Genomic DNA, 12,652 nt, shown 5'->3' with positions numbered 1-12,652 from the left:
AGAGAGAGAGAAACAAAGAGCTTTGCTGTCTCTGCCAACAACTGGCAGCTGAAGATCATCCTGTCCTACCGAACGGACACACACACCTGCCACGAACAGTCCCTGCAAGAGGCAAAGAATAACACGGACCCCTTGTGTCCCATATTCTGATCTCCGAGCTCTGATTCCCTCAACAGGTTTCTTCTCAACCTTTGCTCTTAGAGTGCATCTGTAAAGGAAGTTCAAGCAGGAGTGTTTCGCTTCCGGAACAACACCTGATAACTTCTTGGGATGGTGTGGTGTAGTGGTCAAACCTCATAGCTGGTCACTGGAAGGTTGCAGGATCAATCCCTCCAAGGAATGGGTTATGATCGATCCGGTATCGGTCCGTTTTAATGTTATCGTTATCGGCCCGTATTTGGCAGATATATTAAAGCTGATAAATAATGGATTATTTCCTTCAGCTGAGACATTCAGATATGCACTGTTCACCATGGTGGTTTTGAATTGCTTGAAATATGATTGAAATCGCTTCAAAAAATCTGCCATATAGGCTACATAAAATTATGAGAACATTATAATTGTGTGCTTTTATAATCAGGTGAAATTTTTGCTTTTATAATCAGGCTCTCAAAAACTATATAAAAATTAGGATTTTGATTTATTGGTCAAAATATCGGTTATCGGCTTTCAAATATAAAGAATTATCGGATATCGGTATCGGCCAAAATGTTCATAATCAGTGCATCCCTAACAATCAACACAAACTTATCTTACAGATTTGCCTTCCCTTCAAATGCCTTTCATGTTTTGTTGAGACGGAGCATGTCTAAGAATCTGTTGAGCAGAAACGACACCTAAAGTGGACTGGACAAGTCAAAGGAGTGTATGGTACTTGGCTCCATCCATCAGGAAGCAGGGCATTTTTGCAAGCCTCTGTTCTCATTGAAGCACAGGTGGAAAAATATCTTGACACCGTAACAACTATGAAACCAGACGGCATTTCTGCCATTCAGTTGGGCCGTAAATCATCTAGGCAAAGCCAAGGTGCTAGAAGCAGAGATGAAGGAAGGCCTGGTAGCATCAAAAGTTGTACAAAAACTTGTAAATTTAAGTTCTGGCTTAGGTGTACAGATGTCACATGTGTGTGTGTTGTCAGATGGATGAGATGATGAATGGATTTCTAATAAAAACAACTGTAAATCTTACAACTGTGACCTCATTTCTTCATTTATTTCTTTAGAACTAGAAAATATAAAAGGTGCAATTCTGCGATATATAGTCGTCATTACAAGAAAGAGTTGCTTTTACAAGAAATAAAGTTGCTATTGGGCGATGTCTTGAAATGCAACTACAAAACTAAAGTTAATGCTCTTGGAGGCATTTCCTGCTGGAGGGATTACGGAATGAAATTTCATTCAAAGCATAACAACTCATAAAAGTTGTCTTGGTGGAACACACTCATTTCCACCCATCAATGTTGGTGGAATTAAAAAAAAAAAAAGAAGAAGTGGCGGCTCTGCACTTCACATTACACTACAGACTTTTCAGGCCCAATACAGGCGGTGTTAACAGGGCCGAAGCAGACGGCGTTCCGGAGGCCTCAAGTCAGCAGTGGTATTATGAGCGCTGACGTCATTCTCCTCGTGAGTGGGCTTCTTCAGTGGCAGAGCTCAGGCAGATGACTGCATGTAAATGGATAAGGTGTTTACAGTCGCTGGAAAGAGCAGACTCTCCATGAGGCCAACACGCGCTTGTCTGGAGATGGCGAGAGCAAAGAGTGCCAATGACATGCTAGGATATGTTTACAACTTGATTTATTAATAAATCCAATTTGTGGAACTTCGCATTATTGGCACAATGACTGTATAAATGAGTCAAACATTCTGTAAATGACAAGAGAAAACCAAGAACCAAGGATACCATCATAAGGCGACATGGTTTCAAGGGAATCTCTCAACAAAAAGAGAGATATAAAACAGATATCATGAGCTTTCAGAAAATGCTAACAATGTCCTATCAACAATGTCAATATTCCAGTATTTTCTTATCAACCAGCTTCGGCATCCAGAGCACCGCACAGTGTAGTGAATTGTCCTTCTGACTTCATAGTGAGTCAGTATATGTTTAGATTTACCGGCAAGAGGAGGATAAAGCCTGGATGATGTAATCCCAGACTAAAGAAGAGACTCTGGAGGCTTGGTTGCAAAATTTAGCATGCAGTTTCTTCGTCTAGTCAACACAAGCAGCTCTGCACCTTCTGAGGCATTATGATGATTTGTTGACATTCACTCACACACGCTACAAAAAATCCACAAGAGATGCACCAATGCTCACAGTTAATTCTAATAGGCAGATGTTAATATTCTGCTAGACTAATGAAAACCTCTAATAAGCAAATACAAAAAATGTTCACTCAATTCATTCACTTCAGTTTTGATGGAACTGTTGTCTATATACACACACACACACACACAGGCGAATAATATATAGCTATACTTAAAATTGACATTTCCCACAACTCAGGCCCTGTCCCAAATGGCAGGCTCGAGATTACCCATCTACATTGGCACCAACTTAGCAAAAGACCACCTTTAGACTTGTAAAAATGACAAATGAAAGAACCTACAGCAGGGATGTCCAATCCTGCTCCTAGAGGACCAATGCGGTGCAGAGGTTAGCTTCAATCCACCCCAACACACTTGCCCGGATGTTTCCAGTATAGAGGGTATGCATGTGACGTCACCGTCGACCGTTAAAACTGCGGTTACGCCCACTGAGTGGCAAAAGACTCAGCGGCAGCATTGGTTTTCAGCGTGAATGCCGCAAAAAAAACACAAAACGCATCCAAAAAATGGGAAAGAGCTTTGTGATTGACTGTACAAATAGCTTTGACACAAAACCTGAGGTATTTATTTAAAAACTGCTGAAAGCTACAGAAAAAAGAAGCTATGGATCACTGCAATTCACAGAAACAGCTGTACTCCAGCAGAGAAACAGTTATCATTTTGTGTCAAATTGTTGGATTTTGAGGTAAAATCATACCGTATATATTGTATTGTTATATATTATGTTGACAACTCATCAATTAAATATTTTCCATCTTATATTCTGCATAACTGGGTGTTTTTAAATAAACAACTGACAAAAACTATACTATAAAACTATATATGTTTTAGGGCCGGACAATATGACGATATAACATTGATATAAGTGATTACGCAGATTTAAAACTACTATATTGTAGCTATATAAAATATTCATAGGCAGATTTGCTTTATGTATTTCCCCGCCGTCAAAATCAGGCACATATAAATGTCAGGAAACATGATTCCTGGCTGCATGTCAAGATCCATGGATTAGGTTTCTTTGAGGTTTTCTTTTAGGTTTTCTTGCGTTAGTTTTACTCGTGTTTTCGCAGTTTCCCCTATTAAATCCAGTCATGCAGCAGGTTCTTTTACCACTCAGTCCAGCTGAGGGAGCGCGTTTTCGGCGGGAAAGTGACGTCGACGCATACCCTCTATTCCTGAAGACCTTGATTAGTTGGTTCAGGTGTGCTTAATTAGGATTAGAGTTAAACTCTACAGGATAATTGCCCACCAGGAAAAGGATTAGACATTCCTGCCCTACAGTATTGGACAAGTCTGTCAAAAGTGTAAAAAGTTTGTCGCAACACATTCTGGGACTAACTTTGAATATGGCCAAACCAAAGAATCTCATAAGAGGGCATCATTTTGCTAGCTACTGTTAGATATTTTTGCACTGGAAGCATACCTATGATACGATGCTGTCTAGGTAGGGAGCTCAGTGGGGTTTGGAAGAGTGCACCGTTTTGTTTTTTAATAACTGGGTGGCCACACTTGAGCTCTATGAAGCGGCAGCCAATGGACTGACTGATTTACGATCAGTAGAGTCCCTCAGCAGTGACTCAAACCCGATGAGGATGAAAACTGCGATCAGATCAGTATTTCCAGATTTAGTTTTTTTGTGAATGAATCTCCTCAGTAACCTGTATTAAACAGAAACCTGAGGAAACTACCTGCAAGGAACGTACGTGATATGAAGTAAATGTCTTCTGAATTAGTCCAGCCAAAAAGAAATGTTTTGAATTAAAAACAACTTTTTACAATAAAACAATGTTATAGAGTAATGCCCTCGAAATATGAATGAATATGATCACAAGAGTTGCGTTTAACATTGGGTTCTCCAAGGAAAGACAACCGCAACCCTAAAAGAACCTCAAAGTTACTTTGCCAACTCTGGGTTGTGTTCAAGACGCTTTCTGTCAGTTTGCCATGCTTTCTCGCGGCCTGGTTTGTTTCGAGGCTTGGCTTGCTAATTCAAACCAGCGCTTGGGTTTTGTCTTGTCTGTTTCTCTGAGGAGAAGAAAGGAAAGCAGACAGTTTGAGGAGGAGGGGACCAACGCCAAACACCTGGACCCTCCCAATCCAGCCAAACTGAGCGTCCATCTGCCATAACGAATACACAACTGAAAAATAGACATATTGCTCAAGACAAGAGTTTACCAACCGGATTTGGTCACTTTTGCAATTTAACAACTTGAATCAACAGATTTGCTGGTTCTTTCCTGCTAACTTTCTGCCGTTTTATCATCCGTAACTCAAAAAATACGAATTAGCCGTTTTAGACTAGAAACAGCTATATATATTTTAACCAACTTGCTAAGCAAGATTATCTTTGAACTGTTGCTCCACCATGTCAGAAAATCGACAGTAGAAATTGAGAATGCTCGAATATTGAGAATGCATCACATACCTGCACTGTGATATTACACATTTTGGAACGCAACAATCAAGATTACACCTCTAGCAATGTTTGCTTTCACATACTTAAACAAATTTTTGTCCTTAGCCTAATGAGAGTTTAGCACATTATCACTGGAAATACTACTTTGCACCTGGAGTCATTAAAGCACTCTGCCTCGGGGAAAGACCTACCCTGTTTAGGAGGAAGAACTAGTAGGAAAAAAAGAAGAGTAAAGAACATGGAGGAGGGAGGGTGAGTGAGATCTTGTGGGGGAACAAACCTTGATTGAGCAAGACAAACAGAGCTGGTTTTGCCACTTTTTCAACTGGGTGAGAGGGAGGCAGAAGGAAAATAAACGACAACTCTCTCACAGGGTTGGAATAAAAGAGTTGCTAATAATCAGATATGATAAATAAAACCAGTTTGAGGGTGAACAGGGGAGTTGAAAAAGACAAAAACGAGAGGAAGGGACAATCAAGCAAGCAGTGACAGAGAACCAAAGGAAAGAGTTCTTGAGAAACCTGTCTGTTGCCGGGCCTGAGTCCACAGCACTACACCAGGACAAGTGCAGGCCTGTTTTATGCGCTCTGAAAAAAAAAAAAAAAAAAAAAAAAAAAAAAAAACACACAACTGCTGGCTAAGACATGCATGTATGTGTGTTTGCAAGATGCGTGGGTGTATTAGTGAACGAGAACCTCCGTTGATGGAACAAAACTGAACACCTACATTATAGTACGAAGCCATTGACGGGTGGGAGTGAATGACTACTAGACAGTGAGCATGACTGAATACGAGATTACGTAAGAGAGCAGATGGCGTACGAATGAGAGACTTTACAACGCTTTATGAAACAGTGGAAATGGTTTATGCATGCATGGATTTCGCTGGTGGCATGTGCAACGGGATCCTCAAGTGGATTGTGCATGCAAATGAAAGTGTGCTGGATATCACAACCCGGCTCTATTTGCCCTCGCTCTCTAGTTTCCATCCCTCCTTTCACCTCCCCTCCTATGAACCATTCTATCTTGAAACACTTATCTTACAACCATCAAATGTACAAAAACATCTCCATCAGAAAACCTGCACTGCAGCGATACAATCTCGGCAGTTGAACACTCATCTCAGTCCATGAGCGACTCTCTTCAGCGCATAAATACAATCTAAAGTTCCAAAATATTGTTTGTGCGGCACAAAATACAAAGCCAATAATTACATCCCTCATAGTGTTGTCAAAAGTACCGGTACTTCGGTACTGAAATTTTGAAAACGTGACGATACCCGCATTTCCGAGTACCGAGAATCCGGGTATATTCGGTACCCACTGATAGGACTGTGGCAGTATGTACGTGAATATGACACGAGTGAAGCACAAAGCTTTGTTTACAAAAGAAATAATAGGTTAGCAATTAAATGTGACATCGCAGCCATGGAAACAATTTGGTTCATGCCGAATGAGAGGCACGCGAGTCCGTACATTTAAGCTTCGTATTCTGTTTTGCGAATTGCGATCTGGTCACCTGATTGGCAGAGAATTTAACAATATTCCATTAGTTATTCCACTGAACATGGAATCTGTTTCTTTTCCCAAATCTTCACTCACGCAGGCGATTATAAACGTTTCTCTGGTTCGCATTTAGGCCTATTATAGGCTATTTGCATTCTATACTGTGGTAAAGTAGAAAAAACACCATAGGACAGAAACCTTTTTGCTTGCACGCCAATTTCTATTTAACACAGTTTGTGATTGTTATTAGACTTTATAAGGCGCGTCAAGTTTATTTGTATAGCGTGTTTCACACAGGCTGGTGATTTTTCGCTTTTAGTCTGACAGCGCAAAATCAAACATAGCCTGAATGCTTGCCCCACTCGCTCTTCAGACCTTTAACAACAAGTGTCAGTTGTTTGTAACCTCAGGAGATAACATAAAGATATTATTAAAGAGAAATGGTCTTTCCTGCTCATGTCCCACATCCCTCTCAAAGCGCAGAGCGGTAAGCTATATCAAAGACTATAATAACGGGACTTTGGTTATATGACGCGTCTTTGTGTGGAAATAAAAAACAATATTTAACTTTCTTATTATTTAGGTTACCATTATTTACCGATATTTATTTAATAGTTTTACAGTCTAGTGTGTTGTTTCACTGACGAAATAGCTAAAATAAACACGCATATGCTGGTTTTTTCAGCAGTACAAAATGGATGTTTGAGCATTTATTTGTTTATTTATTTTATATTTCAAAATTTATTAAATTGAGGTAGCCTATATATACACACACAAACATCCACACACTCCAAATCATGTTTAAATTGAAATAGGCTATATAAAATAGTAAAATAGTTCCAACAGATTTTGCTGTGGTACCGAAATTGGTACCGAGAACCGTAAAATTTTCATGGTATCGGTACCGACTACTGGAATTTTGGTACCGTGACAACACTAATCCCTCAAATCACATAAAAACATTTAGTTAGCTAAAAACCAAGTCACAAGGACTTTAAAACAGGTACTATCCAGTACAACAGGTTATGGCAAAAACTAAGAAAGGTCACACTGGCAGTGTTTCATTTTAAATGAGCGTTTATGATTTGAGGTGACATGATCAAAAGAGACCAGGGCTGCAACAACAAATTGATAAAATCGCTAATAATATGTATTTCATGGCCTATGTTGTCAATTTAAATGACGGACAATGTTGGGCCATATGTGGATTATGTTATTGTCAATAAAAGACTCAAAGGGTTAGCTCACTCAAAAATTAAATTTCTTTCTTCATTACTTGCAGCAAATGAAACACTGTTGTGTTTACCTGCTTCATTGCCACTGTAACGATGGACAAAACATGATAAAAACTTGCAGCTCGGCAATTGAAAGTCGGCTCATACACACACTGTCGTTCATCTTGAAATCATATGATTCGATTTGCGTCTTCTGATTGGTTCTTCTGTGGACTTAGAGGCTTTTGCTGACAAAGGGAAGTGGCGTTTAGTGGTTTCTGCCAATGAACCGGTATTTCTGAATGGGCTGATGCTGGGATTTAGCGGATTTGAAGCTTAAGTATTTGATGAATGTATACTATGTGCTGAGAGCATTCGCTCAGTATCATTATTACATTTTTGACGGAGGTGGTGTTTAGTGGCTTTTGTATCGGAACTTTTCACTTACTCACCCTCATCTCGTTCCAAACCCGTAACACTTTCGTTCATCTTCGGAACACAAATGAAGATCTTTTTAATGAAATCTGAGAGCTTTCTGTCCCTCCATTGACAACTACATAACTACCACTTTCAAGCCCCAGAAAGGTAGTAAAGACATCATTTAAGTCATCCATGTAACTCCAATGGTTTAACTTCAATTTAATAAAGTGACATGACTGCTTTGTTTGAGCAATCCAATTAGACCAGTTAAATGTTAGTTAAAAGGCACCACAAAGAACTGAAGTTCAAATTCCACGTTATGGCGAATACCAATAGGAGTGAGCTGGACACAGCGTTCGAGAAGGAACAACTTAGTAGCATCCAACAGCACAGTCACTTATCGACTTCCAACAATTCAATTGCTGTTGATGTGAACTCACTAGGGCTGCACAATATATCGCATGAGATTGTCACGCGCATTTCGTCAGTAAAGCCGGTTCCCTGATTACCGCTAAATCGCCATCACCTGCTTTCAAATGGAGCGGCATTTAATAGACAGAGCCGTAGATCACTGACAAGCCACACAATATCGCGTTCATATCGCAGATGAATCACCTTCGATAATGAACGCGATATTGCGTGGCTTGTCAGTGATCTACGGCTCTATCTATTAAATGCCGCTCCTTTTGAAAGCAGGTGATGGCGATTTAGCGGTAATCAGGGAACCGGCTTTACTGACGAAATGCGCGTGACAATCTCATGCGATATATCGCGCAGCCCTAGAACTCACCATAATAAAGTGAAGAATTTTTTCTGCTTGTCGCTGCATCGCAACTTTCCTTCAGCACATTAATGCATTGCAAGCTCACTTACCGTACATCTTTCCCTCGTCTGACAGGATAATCTTGCGCCGTCCACAGGGCGGATATATAGCCAGTGCCTCCTGAAAACTCTGCTCGATGTCGGGGCTCCACACACCCTCGGCGTCTCCGTCCATGGCCTTGTCCAGCTCATCACCCCCATCCTCCAGCCCCTGCTCCGGGCTGCCGTTGGCACTCCACTTGTTGGACGCAATGGTGCCGGCTCCTACCGGGCCCTTCCACGAGCCCCCACGCTACACAAGTACTGCGAGAAAGAAACAAGGAAAAGGAAGGGGAGAAAAAGAGACCGTTACTTTATTGTGGGCATAAAGATGGCAGAAAATATCCATGCAAAACCGCTCCCTTTAGTCGTGCACACCAACAAATTTTCAACACCTTTAAAGCTTGTGTTTAATTCAGCTGATGAAGACAAGAGCAGCTGTGACTCTTATTACCATTTCCTCTCCTCAAAGGCTCCCAAAATGACAAATGAATTTTTAAACATTATATAAAGCCCCATTTAAAAGGATTAGATAATTAGGACTAGCCTGCAAAAATGCTTGTGGTCGGGAGCGCGCGGTTCAGTGTGGCTGTCTAAATGTCTGAAAATGGTTAAAGGATCTTAAGCGCTTTTCAGGCTGCCTCTTTTTCGCATGGTATTGTTCATGAGGATCGTGTCCCAAGAGTCACTTGTGTGCCCACATATTTCATTCTTTTATTTCACTTTCTGCTGATGTTGACGAAAAAACGCGGCTTGGGTAAATACGGCCGACTCCGATTGAGACCTTCCTTAGGGGATATTCAAACGCTCTGGTTACACGCACGCTGAAAGAATAAGCTTGACTTGGCAGCCCGAAGACACAGAATGAGCAAAACAACGAGAACGGAGAGCGAGCGGCCTAATTACTTTTCGACATTGCAGACCTCAGACCTAAGCGCAATCTAATGCTGCAGGGAGGACAATTAGCGATACATTTCTAAATCGCATTTGCCTCTTAGATGACAAGCAACAATGTTCATTCTGTGCAATCTTGACAGCTGTAGTCACTGGATGTTCCACAGAAGTTACAGAATGTCTGATCCTGCAGAAGAGCCAACACTTGGCGCAATTAGGCAAAACAGTCAAAACTGAGTTATAAAAGGCTGTGATTTGGAATTCAAGCAAAATAAGCACTGAATGCACTTGCTACACTTGGTTCCACAATGCTATGGTGTTGTGGTTGGTTCCCAGGGTGTTACTAAGCAGTTGCTAATCTGAGAAACTTTTAGTGCATTGCTAGATCAAAAGTGCCCACTCCCAAGTATCTATGCCTTAATGCTTTTTCTCATGGCATTAACATTCATTTTGTATCTGGATAATATTTGTATATTTTTTTGGCAGGATTGAATTTACACCTTCATTCCAAAGCATTTCCAGTGTGATCAGAAGGAGATTCAAAATGCAAATCGCTACTTACATATCACATGCAAGTGTGCATTAACAGGAACATTTCTATCATTTACTGAAATGTAAAAAACATTGAAAGATAATTCAAAACAATTTTTGCTTCGACAACCCTTCATTAAAGGGTGAAGTTTTTAAAGTGCTCTCTTTGGGAAAGTGCAAATGCAACTTAGTGGAATAATCAGATATTGATGATTACACATTTACATAATATTTCAGCATTTAATAATATTTTGAATTAGAATTTAAGAATTAGAATTAGAATTTTAGCTTAAGTTTTATTAACTTAGTTATGTGCTTTTGACAATTTTTATTAGTTTTTGTTTTTTAGGATTTCTATTTAGCTTTAATATATTTTATTTCAGTTTCAGTCATTTTTAGGGCTGTCAAAATTAATGTGTTAATTTTGCGATAATTATTTTTTTTTTTTTAATTTTAAAGCATTACAAATATTTAACACATTTTCTGGCATCCTTTGGCTAGTGTTAAATTATATGATCATGCTATCACTCATTCAAGTGCTTTTAAACCATTCAAGCACGATAACCCAAATATATACTGGCGCAATGTCTGTGAAGCGGTTCTCCAGACAGGGTGTCAGTACCACATTGAGTTCTCTTTCGTGCTTGAATGGACAGAAACACACAAAATTTTGTCGAAATGCCTGTTATTAGCGAGTATCCTCATAAGCACAGTCTTAAAGGAGTTAAAACATCTTAAATGGCCGTAAAGAGTTGTGAGAACATCGGATGCTTGTCAGATCTGCGTCATGATTGTCAGGTCTTAAAGTGACAGCAGCCTAATATACCTGCTGCCGTCTGTCAGAAATGTTAATCAAAAAAAACAAAAGACCAAGAGAAAATCACTCACTGCTCTTGACTGAATAACTTTTGTAGCTTTAACAAGAATTAATCTATTATATATTTTGGCAGAGCAAGTAAAAATTAGAATAGAAAAAATAGTTAGCATTGAGCCCTGCTATATTAAAGGGACAGCTAAATGTCACATTTAATATAATGGGTTTATGTGAAGTTTACCTAAATTAACAGTTGTTATATTTTTTTAAAGCCTATTAAATGTTAAAATTATGGCTCTCAATCATACTGTAATGTTAAATGGCTAAAATGACTAATTTCATCCCCAGAAATTGAGAAAAATCCATTTAGATCAGTAACTATATCAATGATACTGGCCTTCATTCATTGTACTTACAAATATTTAAAATGGTTTATTTTATGTTAACCACTTATTTTATTTTGACCATCTTGTTCATACATTTCAATGTGAAATTATACAATAAATATAAATAAAATATATAATTATAATTACAATTTTAATGTTAGGTGTGATTAATCGTGATTAATTACAGAAAAATGTGCAATTAATTAGTAATTTTTTTAATTAGTTAACAGCACTAGTATTTTAAGTACTTATAGTTAGTATTGAACTTTTTTACAGTTATTTGCCAAGGCAACATTTCTAATTTTCATTTACGTTTAAGTTTTTCATCTAATATTTATATTTTATTTTATTCAATTAACAAAAAGTAATTTAAATAGTTTTAGTTAACAATAACATGGTTGAGCAGATTTCAGGTATCACTCTCACTGGCAGCACAAATGGTGTTACCGATATGAATTACACCACTAGCTAAATTATGGCACACATTCATAAACTTTCAATGCTGCTCACCATTAATTATATATTTTACTGTACACATCTATATGCAGTGATTTCTGCCATTTCACCAAATAAAGTCACATAATGCAAGGTAACACAAACAAGCAAACTTTTCTATAAAAAAAGGCATGGCTGCATGCTCTAAAAAAAAAAAACTCCATTTAGTGTGTGTGTGCACTAGGGGAGAGAGTGAGAGACGAGTGTGTGCATGGGGAGCACGGAGAAGCCGTTCTATTGGAGAGTTGGGCTTAAATTCCAGACATGTCCTTATTAAGGAAGTGCGGCGTGAGTTCTCTCTCTCCCTCCCTTATGTCAACCGAGCCCCCTCTCACTCTACTCTCTTCCCCACCCTTCGCTCCCAAGCACTCTGCCCAAATAAGGAGAGGCAAGCAAAGGATGAGGGGAGGGGGAGGTAGAGGAGGGAGGCGTGCGGGAGTCAAGGGGTGTGGGGGGGGACAAAGCAGGAGGGACGGGAGGAGAGGACTGACCAATTTAGACATCCACTCCGGAGTCTGAAAAACAGTGGGATTGTTTTGAACAAAATGCAACATCAGCACGCCTGGGGACCCGAGCCTTCTCGACACTAAACAGTACTACTGCTCACAGCAGGAAAATGACATGGCTTATTCATAAAAAAACAAAAACAAATAATATATTCATACACCATGGGACATTGAAGAAATGTTCTGTATATAGACACACATAAAAACATTTTTATTTTGAACCAAATCCCACAACAACACTGGCCAAGTAAATAATATAGAAAACAATTGGATAAAAATGA

The 12,652-nt window shown here is 39.3% G+C and overlaps 1 protein-coding gene across 9 annotated transcripts in view; it reads right to left on the bottom strand.

Annotated features, from left to right (window-relative positions):
* Positions 1 to 12,652, bottom strand: part of tead3b (TEA domain family member 3 b) — a 50,254-nt gene that overhangs the window by 18,711 nt on the left and 18,891 nt on the right. For all 9 annotated transcript variants that reach the window (XM_048198530.1, XM_048198532.1, XM_048198531.1 and 6 more), the window contains exon 3: positions 8,758 to 9,009. In XM_048198530.1, coding sequence (XP_048054487.1) covers positions 8,758 to 8,881 — 124 coding nt within the window. In that variant the 5' untranslated portion in view covers positions 8,882 to 9,009. The remainder of the gene's footprint in view (positions 1 to 8,757; positions 9,010 to 12,652) is intronic.

This window comes from Megalobrama amblycephala, linkage group LG8, assembly GCF_018812025.1.
Source record: "Megalobrama amblycephala isolate DHTTF-2021 linkage group LG8, ASM1881202v1, whole genome shotgun sequence".
Classification (NCBI taxonomy): Eukaryota; Metazoa; Chordata; class Actinopteri; order Cypriniformes; family Xenocyprididae; genus Megalobrama; species Megalobrama amblycephala.
Note: the sequence above shows the minus strand (reverse complement) of the source record. Positions and strands in the feature narration are given on the sequence as shown.